This window comes from Ctenocephalides felis, unplaced genomic scaffold, assembly GCF_003426905.1.
Source record: "Ctenocephalides felis isolate EL2017-DRISC unplaced genomic scaffold, ASM342690v1 CF-g0.4_SCAFFOLD_00845, whole genome shotgun sequence".
NCBI classification, from domain to species: domain Eukaryota; kingdom Metazoa; phylum Arthropoda; class Insecta; order Siphonaptera; family Pulicidae; genus Ctenocephalides; species Ctenocephalides felis.
The window spans coordinates 69712512-69732334 of NW_020536999.1; the positions used below are offsets into that span (position 1 = coordinate 69712512).

At 31.5% G+C, this 19823-nt stretch overlaps 2 protein-coding genes across 2 annotated transcripts in view; one reads left to right on the plus strand and one right to left on the minus strand.

Moving 5' to 3' along the window:
* LOC113387958 (transient receptor potential cation channel subfamily A member 1-like) overlaps nucleotides 1-19823 on the plus strand; it is a 161835-nt gene that overhangs the window by 84066 nt on the left and 57946 nt on the right. Inside the window, exon 4 of the mRNA XM_026625356.1 lies at nucleotides 4962-5052. Coding sequence (XP_026481141.1) covers nucleotides 4962-5052 — 91 coding nt within the window. The remainder of the gene's footprint in view (nucleotides 1-4961; nucleotides 5053-19823) is intronic.
* On the minus strand, nucleotides 15811-19698 carry LOC113371458 (protein lethal(2)essential for life-like). The gene is given in 4 exon segments (XM_026612085.1): nucleotides 15811-16076; nucleotides 18039-18172; nucleotides 19466-19635; nucleotides 19638-19698. Coding segments are annotated over 4 exon segments (549 nt in total). The 3' UTR covers nucleotides 15811-15892.

The following is a 19823-nucleotide window of genomic DNA, read 5'->3' on the forward strand; positions in this document are numbered from 1 at the left end:
ATAACTTACCTTATGGGAAGTTAATAATTGAGAAGAATGTTTTTATTAAAACAGAATACGTTAAGTCTTAGTTTTAAACCGTTTCTCAGTGCATACAAATAATTTTTTAAACAGTTGAATAATCCGCATTAAACACTAATTAATATACATTCCAAATTTTTTTAAGTAAAGAAGTTAATAATTAGAATAGCTTGATATTTTTTTAAATAAGAATTCCTAATTTAGGAACGGCTTTTTTTCAATGATTCTTCTCTATATCATGTAACAATCTTGTTCTATCCTGAAACTTTACACTATGTATTTATCATTTTTTCTGAAATCTTCTAATACCAATGTCAATGGTAGTTCACTAATAAGAAAAATACCACAACTCGTTCATCGATATCTTGTCAATCTCTATCTTTCCGGCTTATTTATTATCCGTGGCAGATGATATGTTACAATATTTTCCACTTTCTTTCTATTTATTGCTTTTTCATAATCTATTTTTATATACTAATATTAATTCATTTTATACTATTGTCTTATAAACTAATTAGAATAATATGACAAATTATTTGAAAGTAAACTCAGGTATTTTCTACACATAATCATATGCTGAGAGTACAGTCACGGTTAAATTATTTTGTAACTAATTTTTCAGCAAATTATTAATTGTACTTTTCATTGCATTGTTATAATACAAACACTGTGCCATGATAAAATAATTAATGTCCTCTATCAATTTTTATTTAAAATAGTTATAATTGCAGTCATGATTAAACAATTTTCAAAGATACGCTAAACATTTTGTTTAATTATTTTACATTCAAGTACAAAGTTACTCACAAACTAAGAAACTAGATAATTTGTTTCAGTTCTTTTTTTAGCAAAACGATCCTTCAAACCATACAAATTATATAAACATTTTTAAATCGTTTCCAAGAATTTTCATACTTGAACTAATTATTATCGAGTTTGAATGATCAAAAGATTGTCAGGGTGAATGTATCAGATTACTCGTTAAACAGATTGAAAGTTAAAAGAAAGTTTTATTAATGACCATGAACAAGATTTGCTGCTTTTTTACGCAGTAATATTTGTTAGTTCCGCAGCAAAAATATATTGAAAGAAAGACTTTTCTAAAAAAAATCATGGCTTTTAACCTCATGTCATTTAGCCCTTTGTTACAGCTTACAGGGGTATGGAAATAGGTATGGAAAGTTCTAAAATATCTATTTTTTTGTAAATTTCCTAATCATAATTTGATAAACCATATTCTGAGAGATACTTTTGGTTTGCAAAATTTAAATAGGGTTTCTTTTCTGGCTTCCATGTCTCATTCGTTTTGCCATAATCTTTTTAGGTTAGGCGCGGGTATCTTTTTTGTAAGAAAATCCGATAAAAAGTGTTTCTTTAGCAAATTTAATCACATATTCATTTCTTCGAAATTTGAATTATCTTTTATCCAAGCTAATCCTATGATATTTGTGTTTTCTAAAATATTTTTATATTTTGTGAAAAATGTCTTAGAATAAAGAATTCTTTTCTTTAAGATTGCTTAAAGCCAGCAGAGCGGATTTAGTATCTATTAGGATTACAGTTTTCAAGATCGTTTATTGTGTAACAAAATCTAAAGCGGCTTAATACCTGTAACTTCTGCTGAAAGAAAAAAACATAGACAAAATTTAGTATGCATATCAAATGGTGTAAACGATAATGAAATATTTCCATTTTGGTTTGTTGCCTATTGTCAAATTACGAGTTTACAATAGTTTTGTTAGAATTATGTTTCATGGATGATATACATGAAATTATTGCCCACGATTAAAATACTAACACAATGTCATATAAATATTGAAATACATTTTATCTTAATCGGCATAATATATAATATATAGGTTAAAAAAGGAAAATCATCAACAATTCTCCGAAAAACACTACATTTTAAAGATTCGAAAAATTATTAGATATTATCATAATTCTCTTAAGTAGAATAATTTTAAAACACTGTGTTTGTACATAATAAAATATTATGTTCAAATCGCTGCTAAAGATCGATTAGGATATAGTTTGGCATGGCGTGTTTACCATACCAAACTATTTCTGAAATATATTGGCCAAGTGTTTGTATGTTACTTTAGGGTGATCCTTATTTTTGAGGTAAGAGTTCTCAGTGAGCTTCTTTATTTGATCGAGTACTGTCGGTACGTCAGTCTGTTTTTGTATATATTTGTAGAATAACAGTGTTTCGTCAGTAGGCTCCAAAGTTTCGTCTTTGTTGTTGCGTTTTATGCTTAAACGGCGTACAACAGTATCGGTCGTATGAATGTCAAGTAAAGTGTCCGCTTGTTCTTCACGCTTAGTGGTCTGTTATGGTTCAATAGAGGTCTCAGCACATTTGCCATCTCAAACGTCTGTCCAATTTTGATGTTGACATGTTTGGTAAAGCTGAGTCTATAGTCCAAGGTTACTCCAAGGTATTTGACATCCTTGGACCATTCAACTTTGTGGCTCATCATTTATATTTTATCCATTACTGTCAGTGTAGTGTTTTTTTGTACAGCGAAGGTAATGCCTTTATGCTTCCCAGACTGGTGTTTTGTCTAGATATGTTGGACTCAATACCGCTCGGATATAATACCGACTAAAACCGCCGCTTTGCCCTTGCCCTTGGTTTCCACGGAAACGGCGTTAGGCATTACTTCGTAAGAGAAGGATCTAGAATGTTATAATTTTTACCTTGTATTTATATTCAACTCTTAAATGGGCGAAGTCTCTTTTGCATTAGCACATCTCTCGCAAATTTGTCTATGGCGTTCCAAGCAGCTTCAGTCGTTGGTATCACTTCAACAACAGTATCTGGAGTAATTCTTTGGCTCAATAACTCTTCCACATCGACCCGTAGAGCACCAAATCGCGGGCACATGAAAAACACATGCTCAGCATCTTTGATTTTGCCCAAACAATACGGGCAATCCGCCGAGCTATTGTGCTAGAACAGGTTCATTGTGACATCCCACAGTTGCTGCCATCGGTTAACTTTTCAGGACTTAGTTGTTGATGTCTTTGATGATAAATTGTCTGTCTTCTCTATGCAATGGCTAAAAGAGAAAGAGTTCTTGAAATGACTCACACTGCTTCTTCCGATATTGTGCGAAATGCGCAAGCAATTCTTAAAGCACTCAGGCGATATATAAGTCCTGCCATTCTCCTCGATTTTTGAGCTTTGAGAGCATCAGCCCATATGGAGATACGAAATGTAAGCGCCGAAGTAACTACTGATGATAGTAATATCTTTCTGGTTTGTTTAGGGCCTTCAACATTAGGCATCAGTCGAGCAAGTCTCGTCCTAACTATTGACGCCTTGGCACTAACGTGTTCCACCTGTTGTTTAAAATTCAATCAAGTATCAAGCATTACGCCAAGGTAACAGATGTGAGGTCTTGACGTGATCTCTAGATTTCCTATCTTCAGATTGATGGTTTCTATTGTTTTTCTACTCGTGATAAGAACAGCTTCTCTTTTTTGTTGTGCTAATTAGATGTTCGTTGTTACCTCATCAATTTGTTTGGAGACAACTACTATGGCTACATCGCCTGCATATGCTACTAGTTTTACACATTCTGGAAAGTCTCAAAAGGCCATCATACATAATATTCCACAGCAAGGGCCTAGGACAGAACACTGCGGCACAACTCCTGTTGTAGTATATTCTTGTGTACCATCGCGTGAATCGTACATTAGAATTCTGTCTGTAAAGTAGCTTGCGTCTGAATACTTGTAAGAAGTGTCAGTGTAGGGTACTTACAGCATTCTGTAAACAAAATAGCCTTAGTTTTCTGTTGGTTTATTTTGATTTGCCACATATTCGTATAGTCTGTCAATGTATCTATGCGTCAGCAAACGTCATTAGTGTTGTGTTTGCATCAGCCGGATCATCGTGGATGTAGACGTTTAACAGTGCGTTCCCAGGATTAAACCTTGCGGTACTCCTGCCGTCACTTGTTTAACCGTCGAGTGCGTGTTGTCTATTTTTACAATGATATTGTGGTCTGTGAGGTATGAATGAAATACTTGTGTGACAATGGTTATCAGTTCATAAAGTTTGGATGACTTAGCTCAGTAACAATGATTATTTGCTATTATGTTTCCTCAATGTCATTCTGAATCGTTTGTCACTTAAATTGGAAAAAATATATGTTGTAGCTACTTATTAACTAAAATCTATTCAAGAAAACGCTGATTAGTAAAAATTAGCAGGGCAGTTTCTTCGTAATTCATTGTTATTCTTGAATTTAAACACGTCAATGTTTGATAAAACTTTTTATGTCTATAAAAATCATGGTGTTAATGATCATACTGGATTATTTTGGATTTAGATCACGTGATTTAAGTGTAAGAATGCATTAACGTTAGAAACAATATACCAAAATTCTAGGATATTAACCGTGTATTGTGTAACTAAATGTCTAAATGTCTAAATATGTCTTAACCGCATATTTGTACATTATAAATATAATGTACACAAAGTAAGTGTGTGACAAATACAATTTGAGATTTTATCGAAGCTATCTCAGAAAGAGCTGCATCAATTTCAAAATCTTAAAAGCAATTTGATGAGTAAGGACTTGGGTTAATTAGTGATATAAAATCGGCCTAGCTATTTTTTTAGAATTGGTAGAAAAGCTTCGGGAGGATTGATGTTGTTTGGTTTTGTTAAAGGTCTGCCGGGGGGTTTCATCGTAACTAATTGTTAATTTTGTTTGACATTTATAAAAAGAACATGGAATAAATATTTATATTTAAATGATTGAATGAAAACTTGAATAATATTAAAATAAATATGCGAATAACAGTTTTTTCGTAGAATTCACCATTCATTCTCATGGTTTAGCGACTTTTCAATACAAACCAATTAAGAACTGTTACAGCCATAAACTCAGTCATATTCAGAATTAACAATGTTGTTATTATTTTAGATATGAATGTTCAGGACCACGTGGGAAACACTCCTCTTCATCTCGCTGTCGAAAATGATGCTTTACAAGCTGCAGATTATTTGCTGTCAATGTAAGTTAACCATTTTGTTAAAATATAATATAAATAATATAATGTAATTAGTCAGTAAAAAATAAAAATTTTAGTATAAGAATGTCTTAACCTGATATATTAAATATTCATTTAGATCACAATTAAATATGTTATAGTTTTATTTGGTCAGCAATAAACGTTGATGCGAACATAATTAGCTTCCATATACAACAGATGCTGGTAATTTAATGATTATTCCATATAAGCAGAAAGACATTTTCTAAAATTTTATTTCTGGTTTCAATGACAATCAGGCAATGAAATCTTTTACCTAGTAAATTTATATATTGTGTGTTTTGATTCCAACTCAATTTCACCCTTTCAAACCCAAGATTTGTTGTATCGTATCCTTTCCAAAGATAATGAATTAAGAAAGTCTTACTAGTTTACCTGTTGTGTCTAAGAATAAAACACCTTGGTTAGAAATTTAGCATCAACGCTCAGCATTTTTTGATTATAAATATTTTTTATTCAGCACTAATGGTTCATTATTTGCAATAATTGTAGTTAAAGCAACGTTACTATAGATATCCTGTCTTCCGTTGAAAATCAGTATTAAGTTAATCTGCAGGTACGATTACGTTTTTATAAGACAATTTTAATTTTTAATTTTAACAAATAAACTTTTGATTGGTACTAATGTTTTATTATTTCATACATCTCTGGCGTGAAATTTAAATTTTGGCATTGAATTTAAATTGAAAATTTGAAAATAATGTTTAATTTTTAACTTCCCGTAGGGTAAGTTATAGTAATCGCAAAAAAATCGAAAATGAAAATTTTTATATATCTTTACGTTTCAGAGGTTTCTGAACATTTTGGCATACCTTAGAAAAAATGGATGTATGTGTGTGTGTGTGTGTGTGTGTGTATGTGTGTGTGTATGTATGTATGTGTGTGTATGTATGTGCGGATACAAATTTTCGTCGACGATTTCGGGAACACGGATCAACCGATTTGAATAATTCAAAAAACATTCGATCCGTATTGATAAGGAGACGTGCTGATTAGTTTTTGGCAAAGGCAGGTCAAGCCGTTCCGAAGATACGGGGCAAAAAGTTCCGAAAACGGTAACTCAGTTTTTAAGAGAACGGAGCGTCCGATTTTAATAATTCAAAAAACATTTTATTTTTATTCACAAGATGAAGAATCGATACAACTTTCATGAAGGTAGGTCCAGCGGTTTCGGAGATATAGAGGAAAAAGTAAAAAAATGAGCCATTTGGCGGTCAAAAATGATCATTAGACATATGCACATCAAATTATCAGACATTTTATAGAGATTTTAACAATAAGTATACATTTTGTTAACATTCCTATCGGTTCCGTACCAATGCTTATGCGTTAGACAGCGACGCGGCGCTTACGCGCTTTATATTTTGTCCCTAGGTAGTTAAAGCAGTACGATTGCTTTGAAAAAAAAGTTCAGATCTTCCACAATATGTCAAAATAAAGAAAAAAAAATTTTTTTTCAAAAAAAAAAAAAATTTTTTAAAAAAAAAATTTTTTTTTTAATTTTTTTTTTTCAAAAAAAACTAATTTTTTATCCAATTTATAGTTTCTCAAAAATCTTATTTTTTAAAACTAATTTTTTTTCAAAAATGTTAATAGTTTTAAAAAAAATAATAATTTTTGGTACGGGAAGTTCCAGCAATTTGCCTTAAGGCACGATGCCCTAATTGCCTTAAGACAGAATTCCACTTACAGCTAGTTAATAAATAAATTGAACAAAATGTGGAAATGTTTTTTGTATATCTCGAAATTGTAATACAGTGTTTTGATTGACTACAAAATTTTGACAGTAGACGTTCAGTATTTTTGATTAGAAATTCAACAAATGAACAAAATAACAATAAGTCCCAGTTTTCATTCATTTCATTATTTGCGAAATTGCATTTGTAGTAAGGAGAAAGCTCTTACAATTTGATCGTGATGCTATTGAATGTGATATACATTACCTTTTCCATTCTTCCTAGTCCTTTGCTTTGGCTTTAAATTCACTCTTCTCTCTCAATTTGCATTCATCTTTTTTTCAATCATTTCAGTTCTTTCTTTTTACCATTTGCAGACTGGGCCCGATTTAATTTCCTTTTTTTTTCAGGATCATGCCAAGTATAGTTTTTTCTTCGCCCACTTTTTTCAGGACTTCTTTATTTGTTATCTTATCTCTTTACTTTATTTTCTCTATTCGTCTTCAGCACCACATTTCAAAACTCTCAAGATGGTCCTTGTCGGCCTATCTCAGGGTCCAAGTTTCTGATCCGCACAGTTTTATGCTCTAGAGTCTAGATATACCGCTTTAATAATCTCTTTTGCAAGTCAAGATTCAGTTTGCACGTCAGTAATTTTCTATTTTGGCGCTTTCTATTCCTCCCCTGAGTCTTTGGTTAGAATGCTTCCCAAGTACTTGAAGTGATCCACAATGTATCCACTGAACTGTAATAACAATTCGAATCATTATTTTGTTTAATAATCACCAAACGCGTTGCTAGTTATATCTAGGTTACGCGGTCATCGGAAGTGCTTACTGTTGAATTTTGTAAATAGGTTGTAAACAATAAATTAGTATATAGGAGTTAAACAAAAGTTGGACAGGCAGTCAAGCTTGGAGTCAAACTTGGAGTAAGACTCGGAGACAGGCATAGAGTCAGTCAGACATAGTATTCAGTAAAATTGTAGTCTTTGCTGATATGATAAGCAAAAGGTTATTAATAAATATTGATTGTAAAAATAGTAAATAATGAAAGTATCATTCAAAGAAAGAAGTGTGTTTACATAAGACTATCGAATCGCTGTTTGTCCTAAAGGCCTTTCACACTACCAGTGGACTCTGGACAGTCCACATCACGAATATAATATTTCAACAACTAATTAACTGTTCACCGCTCGGGTCCAACCTGTCAATTCCTGGTCGTACTGGTGATCCGGAACATACATCCAAAGACATTACCAACTAGCCAGGACAGTTTACCACATCTTCTAAATTTCGATTTCCTGCCAAGATCCTCTGTGTCTCGTTTCGTTTAAAAATTTTCATCTTTTTCGATGTGTCTATTTGTCGATATACATCATATATTGTTATGTGCCGATACCCTTATATATGTGCTGACACTTTTGTTTCTATGTGCCAACTATATTTTCTATCTATTTCTATGGAGCTCATGTGCAAGTTGCCTCTATGGATTCTATGGGCACTCTATATTTCCGACCGGACATAGACCCTTTAGATATAGCACTTGCACACATTCTCTTTTTGGATGCCAAATCGACATTACCTAATCACTGTAAAATGACATTCTAATAATTTCACAGCTCAATAATAAATGTATTTAAAATTGTTTTTGTTATTAATATATTTTTCAACATCACAACAAAACACACAAATGAACCTCAATAATATTTATTAAGTTATTGAGAATATGTACTAACTGATCTAAGTTTGGGTCGTATTTTTTCGGAAAATAAATATATAAATATACTTGTCATAAATTGGGAGAATGAAATTGGGAATAACTATGGAATTTTGTCTTTTTTTTAGTTTTGACACGCTATTTAAAAACCACGTATTTGTTTCGTTTAGAGAGGTAAAGTCGTTTCTTTTTTTAAGGACCTTGTCTCCGTGTAATTGGATAAGCAACCCTTCAATAAACCTCCTTTTGAATAAGTTTTCCTCAAAGCGTAGGATTTTAGGGATTTATTTCATTTTAAAAAAATCTATGTTATGGTTTAAAATATTTATAAGGACAGTAATAATAGTTTCTAAACGTTGACTGTTTTTGATTTGTTTTTATGTTGAAGTACGTTTTTATGTTGCTCAGATTTTGGCTTGTTTCGCCTGTGTAAACAACTATACAATTTGTACATTTTGTTTGATGAACTAAGTTTCTGTGAGGGTCTAAATTAAATTTTAATTTGACTTTAAATAATTTTCTCCACAAAAAATATAATTTTATTATAATTGGTAGCCAAATAACGCCGGTGTATGGTTCCAAGTATTAATGGTTATTAAATTCGGTTGGGTTGTTTTGTTTGTCAAAAAGGTACTTGCGTCTGTTATTTATGATTGAGTTTATAATATTCGTCGCATATGAGTTATTCCTTAATGTGTTGCAAACCAGGTCTATGTTAGAGTCCCAGAATTTTTAACTTCTTTAGGCGCGACGAACAGTTGGATGTCAAACTTGTCGAAAGGTATTAAATTCGGGTAATATTCCCACTTTGTGTAAATTTAACGGGTTTGTATTTTCACCTATACCAAATAATCTACCTAAACTAGATACTGTATCTGAAAGTTTAATTTCACCTAGGTTGTGTTTCATGCAAATTAGACGATTGCGACATGCAAATGGACAATTTAGAATGTTTGGCCAAATTATAAATGTGCCTGTTGACATTAATAATATAGTTAATTTATTACCTCGTAATATTGATGAGGATCATTGCATTAACGTTCACATAAAAAAGCAAATGATTCATAGATCAAGCTATGTGCAAGGCTGGATAAATAAAACAAATATAAAAGTATGGCTTCAATTTGTTAGGCAAGACGGGTATTACAGCTGTTCAAAGAATGAGATTATATCGTCAGCAAAAAAGTAAAAAAATACAAACAGTAAATGAATGTATGTTAATTTTAATTACATGAAGTTCTTCAAATACAATTATTACATGATGACTGAAGTTACGAAAACAATATTTGTTTAGGCGTAGTTTAACATTATCCACTGTGTGAACGAATATTATTGAACTCTTTAATCAGCAATTACTTTAAACCGATCATGTCATATTTTAAGTATGACCTTGATTACATTATTGTTTGTAAATACGAGGTGTGTTCAAAAAGTACCCGGAATTACTAATAATTAAATTTCGCGGGTCTGGAGTGTCTGATTGTCAAAATTTTTTTTTTATTGTGTTGGTATACATGCCCCTAAAGTATGATAAAATTTTCAGCTATATTCACTGTTTACTTTGTCTGTGGTAGTCGCTAAGGTTCGACGTGTTTTTCTGAGCTCGGCGATTTTTACAATGGAAGAATTGAAAAGTCAAAGAATTTGTATTAAATTTTGCGTAAAAAATGAAATAAAGTGTTGCAAAGTGCAAAAATTCACCAGATATGGCTCCGTGTGACTTTTTCCTATTCCCAAAGTTGAAGAGACCCATGAAAGGACGGCGGTTTTCCTCGATTGAAGAAAATCGCTGAGAGTGCTCAAGGACATATCAAAAAGTGAATATCAAGGGTGCTTCGAAAATTGGAAAAAACGCTGGCATAAGTGTATTATATCTGGGAGGGACTACTTTGAAGGGGACCACATTAATGTAGACGAATAAATAAATATTTTTTTGAAAAAACGAAAATTTCGGGTACTTTTTGAACAGACCTCGTATTATACATATTTTTAATGCAATCATAAATATATAATTTATAATTTATCATTATGTAAGTGTGTATAATTGTCGACACTAATAAATGTGTGCATCACGAGTGTTACCATATTACTAATAAACATTATTCCAAATTGTTATATGATGTATTTATTTTTACTTAACTTAAATTTGCTACTTTGTACAGTAGCAAATAAGTTTTACTTCAATCGCGTGTGATCCTTACCCGCACTCTTTTTTTATTAGATAGTAGGATGGCGTGTCCTGTTAAGTTTATTATTGTGGCTATTTTTGTTTTAAGACGGTGGTATCAAACGTAATTTATGTATCGTCCGGAGCTAGTTGGTTTCTGGTACCAGATGGTAATTAGTCGGTGGTCATTTGTACGTATCACTCTGATGTCTAGAAAGCTAATCAAATTCATTATCGCTAACTCCACGGTCATCTACAGTTTTCTATTAAAGTTGTTAAAATTATCCGTAAAGGTACTAATATCTCTTCCTGGTATACTTGTAATTATATTATCTACATAAGAGAAATAAAAGTTATGTTAACTTCCCGTATGGTAAGTTATAGAAATCGCAAAAAAATCGAAAATGAAAATTTTTGCATATCTTCACGTTGTGAAGGATTTTCAACATTTTGGCATACCTTAAAAAAAATAGATGTATGTGTGTGTTCGTGTGTGTGTGTATGTTTGGATACAATTTTTCGTCCGCAATTTTGGGCGCACGAATCAACCGATTTTAATGAATCAAAAAACATTCAATTTCTATTGATGAGAAGGCGAGCTGATTAGTTTTTGATGAAAACAGATAGAATCGTGTCGAAGTTACGGAGCAATAAGTGCCAATAATGTTAATTCAGTTTTTGAGAGAACGTTCAATCGGAGTACCCGATTTGAATGATTCAAATAAACATTTTACTTTTATTGGCGAATTGAAGAATTGATCGAATTTTTGGTAAGGCAGATCTAGTGGATTAAGAAATACAGAGAAAAAAGTAAAATAAAATATTTGGCGGTCGAAAGTGATCTTTAGACATATGCGCATCAAATTATCAGATATCTTATAAAGCTATTTAAACATGTGGACTGATTTTGTTATAGTTTTTTTGGGTTTCGTACTAAAGTTCACTTATGTGGTTCAAACAAATTTAAAAATTTTCAGTTTTTTTCTCTAAATTTTCAAATTTCTATAGGGTAAGTTTATTTTGTATATTTTAGGAATCTTGGAGAGTATGGATATAAATTTTTAAAGGTTTGTTGCTGTATTTTTTGTGATTTGTTTATTTACTAATTTGTTTACAAGTTTATACAGGCGCAGATAATATGTTCGGTTGGGTCGTTATTTATGGTCGTATAAGTACTGGTGTCCGAAAGTAGGGTAGAGCGGGGCTAGTTGAGCATAGGAGCAAGTTGAACAATCGAAATATCTCAAAAACTATTCACCGTCCGTTTAGGCATTATATGGCGGAAAGATAGAGGTTTGGGATAAATAAACATCCCGCGATCGGTAGTGGCCGCTGGACAAATGAGTGAGGCTCATGAGCGTTTTGTTTATTTTGAGACCAAAAAGTAAAAAAGTAATTCATCATGCGTTTACGTCTGGTTTAGTAAAATGTTATTTATTTTTAATCAGGTAAATGTTATTCTTCCATATAATTATAATACTTTAAATATGCGCAGAGATTTTGGGTATAATTCTCACAGTTTTTTTATAAACTCACTTTTATTTTGAAATTCCGAGTAGGGGTTAGTTGAGCATAGTTGCTAAACTTGTTCTATCACTAAGACAATTACCATTAACTTCCAGGAATGAATTATTATTTTTAAGATTTAAGCTAAGTCTATGAGTAATAATATAAAGAAATAATGATTTTAAACAAAAATACTGAATATAATGGTAAAATAATTCCTAAGATACGATATTGTTTTGTTGATTCTACTTTTCGTTGATTATTCAAAGCAAATTTCTATAACTTTTGTTTTTTCTGTCAATAAAGACTATAAATATAGAACTGGTTATTAAAAACTTATTTCATCACTAATCGACATTGAACCTATGATTTTATTATACTTTCTTAGTGCTCTTAGGGGTTCATTGAGCATACTTTACTTTTTGCATTTAAACATCTGTAGCTTTTAAATTTCACTTATTACCAAAAAATACTATTAACACTTTTGTTAAGCGATAAACAACAAATCCATTAAGCCGTATAGCAATTTATTGAGACTTTTCATTGAGGAGCTACATCCGTTTAAGTAAAAATTTGCTCAACTAGCCCCGCCCTACCCTAATTGCGTTTTTTTTTTGTAAATCGTCATCCTTGTTAAGTATTCATAAATATCTTAAAACCGGCGAAAGATGTCTTCATAACAAAAGAGCTCGAAATACGACGATAGAATAGAAAACTATAGCAGCGCGCATGGCATCGTGCCGTAAGGCAAATTGCTAGAACTTCAGGTACCGTAATTAAGCATTTGAAAAATAAAAATAATCAATGCTTGTTTTGAATCATTTAAAATAGATTATTTGTTACATACTGTAAACTTATAAATGCTTTTTAAATTGGGCGACAGAGCGTATTTTATGAACAACTTATGTGTACGTTCACAAGTGTCCATTTTTTTAAATTTGATTTTTTTAATAATTTAGACATTTTTTGAAAATTTTGAAATTTTATTAGAAGTTTGAAATTTTTTGGAATTTAAAAAAAAAGTTTCTAAATATTTCGAGAACTTGGAAATTTTTGAAAATATTCGATTTTTTTTAATTTACCGAAATATTCTCAAATTTTTGTAAGAAATCATTTTTTATTTAATTTTTTCAAAATTTAGTTCTTTTGAAAATGATGAAAAATTTCGAAAATTTAAATTTTTTGAAACTTTGAATTGTTTTTGAAAATTTCGATTTTTTTATTATTGAAAAATTATTAAATTATCTGTAAATGTATTTTTGGCACACCGTCTACTCAAGCATAATGTTTTTTGAATTAATCTAATCGGATGATCCGTTCTTTCAAAAACTGCATAATCGTTTTTACACCCTTTGCGCTCCATACTTCCAAAACGGCAAATTTTGCAAAAAATTGTATTAACTTTACAAAAAAATATCAATAGTGTTGACCATTATCCTTCAGTTTGAAATCCCAATTCAATGGTTTATTAACTTACCGTAGGGAAAGTTATAGTAATCGCAAAAAAATCGAATATGAAAATTTTTATATATTTTTACGTTTCAAAACCTTCAGAACATTTCGGCATACCTTAGAAAAAATGAATGTAATTGTGATGTTCTAGCAATTTGCCTTAAGGCACGATGCCATGCGCCCCACTAGTTATATTATGTTTAGTAAATTGACCATTGGGTTTGAATGGCCAAAGGTATGTTTTTAAGATAGATTAAAAGTGTTTAAGATGTCCGTGATCGGCGAGATGCTACCGAACTCTATTGAAACACTTGCACTTTGTCGAAGGACCAGATATATTTAGTTATTGGCTATATCAGACCGATTGAATAATAAAAACTAGCTGTGAGTGGAATTCTGTCTTAAGGCAATTAAGGCATCGTGCCTTAAGGCAAATTGCTGGAACTTCCCGTACCAAAAATTATTATTTTTTTAAAAACGATTGCCTTTTTTATAACAAATTTACTTCAAAAAAATAAGATTTTTGATAAACTATAAATTAAACAAAAAATTACTTTTTTTTGAAAATAAATTTTTTTCAAAAAAAAATATAATTTTTTTTTTTTTTTTAATTTTTTTTGGAAAAAATAATGTTTTCTTTATTTTGGCATATTTTGGAAGATTTTTTTTCAAAGCAATCGTACTGCTTTAACTGCATAAAGACAAAATGTCAAAGCGCGTAAGCACCGCGTCGCCGTCTAACGAATAAATATTGGTACGGAACCCATAGGAATGCAAACAAAATTTATACTTATTGTTAAAATCTCTATAAAGTATCTGATAATTTGATGTGCATATGTCTAATGATCATTTTTGACCGCCAAATGGCATTTTTTTTTACTTTTTTCGTTAGATCTCCGAAACCGCTAGACCTGCCTTTATGAAAATTTGATCAATTATTCATCTTGTCAATACAAGTCAAATGTTTTTTGAATTATTAAAATCGGACGCTCCGTTCTCTTAAAAACTGAGTTACCGTTTTCGGCACTTGTTGCCCCGTATCTTTAGAACGGCTGGACCTGCCTTCGCCAAAAACTAATCAGCACGTCTCCTTATCAATACGAATCGAATGTTTTTTGAATTATTAAAATCGGTTGATCCGTGTTCCCGAAATCGTCGACGAAAATTTGTATCCGCACATACATACACACACATACATACATACATACACACCCACACACACACATACACACACACACACACACATACATCCATTTTTTCTAAGGTATGCCAAAATGTTAAGAAACCTCTGAAACGTAAAGATATATAAAAATTTTCATTTTCGATTTTTTTGCGATTACTATAACTTACCCTACGGGAAGTTAATAAAAAATGATAAATAAATGTTTAATTATTGTTTATTTGAAAGAATATTAAGACTTGATATGTTAGATAGTTGAAGTTTGACTTAGATGTTATAGCTTTGAGTGTTAATTTACGACTGATAGATGTTAATGATATTTTAGTTGACACTAAATTATATAGATTTTACATTTTTCTGATTGGTCCATTTTGTAGAATTAATGACATCCTATTACAATTTTGGATCCAATCAGTAGCTGTTACATTTGTCAACCAATCAGGTATTGGTCGGTTATTGCATGATTCTTAGAATTAAAACTGGGTACACGTAATGCGAGTTTCTTGGAAATATTTAATTGCAGGATGATATAGTTAGGGACAGGTGATAAAAATTCTTGGAAAAATGAATTACTGATATGATGACCGATTTTGGGACAGGATGCGTAACAATGAAAGGGATTATTTTATCGTTTTAAATTATATAATAAGGGATGAGGGTTTATTATCGCTATCCTGCATGAAGATAATAAAATATAATAATTATACCAGGGTTGGGAATGAGGCGTTAACATATTAGCTTTAACGTTTCCTTCTTCGTTCGTACTTAGTTTGCAAGAATGGTTGGCAGAACACATTGGGGTTTATATAAAATACATATGTATATATACAACATGAAAGATGAGCTTCAAAATTTTTATTAAACAAAAATAAATTTACAAAAATTCTTATACAACTTATACAAATTATAGTTACAATTTAGTTCATAATAAATTATAATTTCTAGTAATAAATAACTAAAAATAATATAAAAAAAATATTATATTCATACATTAAACTTAATTTCAGGGATGCTCTTTCACATCAGAGGTCTCTTATCCATTAAATGTTAAAACCAATATTTTCTTATTATCAAACATATATGTATATGTATTTTTTATAATATTTATTCTTTGTTCTGTTCCACGGGCACCTGTGTTTCCTTAGCCGGCCCTGTTTGAGTTATGGGTACAACACGTTCGGTACTAGGGGGCGGCAAAGCCTTTTTAGGAGCTGTGATTGTTAAAACGCCATCAGATGAGAGACTCGATACGACGTCGTTTGGATTGTGTTCGGTCGGCAGCATATACCTGAAAAAGGAAATTTGTTTCTAAGTTTATATATAGTAAAGCGGGGCACAAAAGTTCAATTTGACTTTGAACAATTGAATTGTGAAATCAAACCAATTGTAATTATATCCCGGCTAAAACACAATTGAAGCAAACAACTATATGACTATTGTTGTGTTCACAAGATAGATTAAAAATTTGATAGATATAGAAGTTTGTGATTCACCGAGATGCTGCCGAATTCTATTAAAAATGTACATTTTTTGTCGATTGTTGACTGAAGGAATAGATATACTTATTGGCTATATCAGACCGATTAAATTAGAAAGAAAATAGATGATGATAAAGATGATAGCTAGTTTTAATTGTTAGAATTGATATTTTGCCTTGAGGCAAGTTTTTTTTTTCTTTTTTTTAACTCAGTTTTATTTAGCAATCAGAAATACATAAAGATTCTTATGAGCTAAAATGACAATATTTAAGAGCGATGCCTTGAGGCAAGTTGCATGAACTTCCTGACATGTGTAAATAATCGACTAAATCCATAATAATAAATTAATTTATGAGTGATTAAAAGTATTCCGGCTGCATTTATTACACATAATTGAAAACGAACAAATACTTCAACTCGGAGTATTTTCTAAAATCAAATTTTCAAAAATCAATAATTTTTTAATTGAATCAGTTTCCGTATGATTTTAATGGTTTAGTATGTTTATTAAGACCAAGTACTCTATCGTTACACCATGTAAATCGTCTAATTTGAATTTCAAAACGTCAAAAAAACTACTCACTTTCTCAAACTTTGATGAATTTTAAAAATTAAACTATTTGTCGTTAGTTCTATAAGACCATGATATATATCGCCAAAAAAGTTTTATGAAAATCGGCTTAATTTTTTTACAACAGAAACAAAAACAAAACTGACAAACGATAGTTCTCATTGAGATACATCAAATGGCCTTCAAATTTTTGAAATCGGTTCAGACGTTTTTGTGCAAACGTCGATGAAAGGTATAGCTTTGACAAATGCCAAAAAACGATACTAATTTTTGCGAACCATGAAGAATTTTTAAAATTGAACGACTTGTCGCAAGGCAGTAATATTTTAGTATGATCAATAAAACTATGGTATCTACGGTAAAAAAAAAATCAAAAATCGACAAAAAAACTTAACACCTCATTACATTGAAATCGGTCTAGCCGTTTTTAAGAAAACGTCGATTTATGGCAAAAAATCTGTTCACATACACGCACACCCTTTTTCCAGGTCTCATTTGATTCAGAATTGCTTGAAACCTCGAGAAAACATAAAATTAGCGAATCGGATTTTTTTATGAAAACTTAAATTCCTTCGGGAAGTTAATAATATGTATCTAAAGTTGAGCTAAATTAAATTATTCACTTGAATTATTTGTTTGAATGTTGACTTTAGACTGTTACTTAGATGAAGATTGATATTTTACTGATTACAAATATTTGATAATTTTATATTATTTTTCTGATTGGCCCGTTTTGCGGATTTAAGCGACATCAAAGCGATTTGATTGAATCGAGTTCAAGGAAAAAATATTTCTTGGAAGAAAGGATTAATATTTGAGGGTCTGCAAGGGACAGGATACATTACAATGCTTATCCTATTAGAAAGGTATTAAAATATATTTGAATGATTTAGAATAGGGTTGAACCTTAGGCGTTAACAACTATATTCAGTAAAACTTCCAACCCTCCTCATTGTAGAATGTGGCTTTTGCAGTTTTTCAAAAATTTGTTACGTGGGCGCAGTAACACTGTAAATAACCTTGATCTAGTATTTGGTCAAAAATATTCATCATCGGAGTTGGAATAAATATTTATTAAATTTATCTTTTGCAAAATTGCTTTTTTTAACTTAATATAATTTTTTATTTTTAATTAGTATAGTGTAGTTTTAATTTATTTTTTGTCTTTGTATTTGTATGTAGCTAAATATAAAATAATTACCTGCGAACAAAGTGCCTTGAAATAAAACCGTGCTCATCCTGTTTCTCTTCATGTTTTCCTTCAACGATCACAAAATTATCTTGAGTTTTTACTGTTATTTCCTTTGGGCTAAACTGCTGGACGTCCAGTATAACCTAAAATTGAGATTAGTTAGTTAAATTCAGTTTACTAAAGCTTGGTTAGTAAATAGTTTTGTTCAGATTAAAAGTAAAGAATGGAATCATAATTTAATATTTTTAGTAAATTCGAAACAAATTCTATTTACCTCAAACACGCCTGGTGTGATTGTGTTCTGTAATTTTGAATAGTCGTGTATTAGTGAATTTGTAGAAATAACAATTATCACACCATAAAAAAGATTATTGGTTCAAAAACATCAACCTTTCTAGTAAATTACGCAATTTTATAATAATATAATATAACAAAATCAAATTTGAACTAGACCATCAAATTTGAAGTGAAATTTAATATACCACAGGGTCCGGCACTCGAAGTGTAACCAATTGAAAAAGCCATAAATTCAGTTTGGAAAATTACTTTTACTCGATTCAAGGTACAAAATGTGTAAAAATAATACAACATTTAAAAACAATTCACTTTTGCTCGATATGACCACCTTTTGCTTTGACTATGGCCTTTAGAAGGTCCAAAAACAAATCGCATTTGGCCGAACGTGGTAAATTTCCGAACATTGTGTTTTCCAGTTGAGCAATTCGTAAACTCTCAAAAGGATAGGGTTTACTTGACCGACAGTTCAGACAAGAATTTGAGTCATCAATTGGCCACCAGGAGGCAGCACCAGCCACAGAAAATGGTTTGGGCTGCTGTAACCGCAGATAAGCGATCTTCAATCGTTTTTATCGAGCCTGACGCCAAGGTAAATGCGCAATATTATTGGTAAAGTATTCTGAAGGTTGCTTTGAAGCCATGAGCAGATAAACACTTCGGTGGCAGACCATGGACGTTGCAACAGGACTCGGCACCGTCTGCTTAAGCTCGAGTGAACCAAGGATGGCTGAAAAACAACGATTTCGAACTTCAAAACGTCCGCACAATGGCTCTCAAATTCACCAGACGCAAATCCTATGGATTATTCTCTTTGGGCCATTTTGGAGAACAAGGTCCGAACTAAGGGGTACATCAGTCTCGAGGCGCTAAAAAAAGCCGTTGTCCGCCAGTGGGCCAAAATACCTGCAAGTCACTTTGAATTGTTTTTAGAAGTTGTATTATTTTTACACATTTTGTACTTTGAATCGAGTAAAAGTAATTTTCCAAACTGAATTTATGGCTTTTTCAATTGGTTATACTTCGAGTGCCGGACCCTGTAGTAACGTTGCAACCAGATGCTCTGCAAGACCATTATCTTATTGAAAATGTCTAGCAGAACTTTTCTCAAAATATCACTTTTGATCAAAGGTCCTCCGTACCTGAAACTTGTCCTTATCAGCAGTCACAGTAGATCCAGAATCTTGTTTCAGCAACTCTGTTCTCCAGGGTCTGAAATATCCTCCACGCAGTAAGGTTGGACTATTCCTAAAAGAGGATAAGAGATCGTTTCTGTTTAAACCCATTCCAAAGTGCTGGTCAAAGAGTTTGAAGAAGGATGATCGATTCCGAAGTCATCCCACCAGTCGCGAAACATAAGAGGAACGAGTGACATGTTGGGAAAGTTCTGAAATGAAAAAAAAATATTTTGTTTAATAAGAATGATTATAACTGTTTTGAGTTGTATATAAAAAGTAATGCGTGGTTTAAATATCCGCGGGTAAAAAGGTTCACCACCGA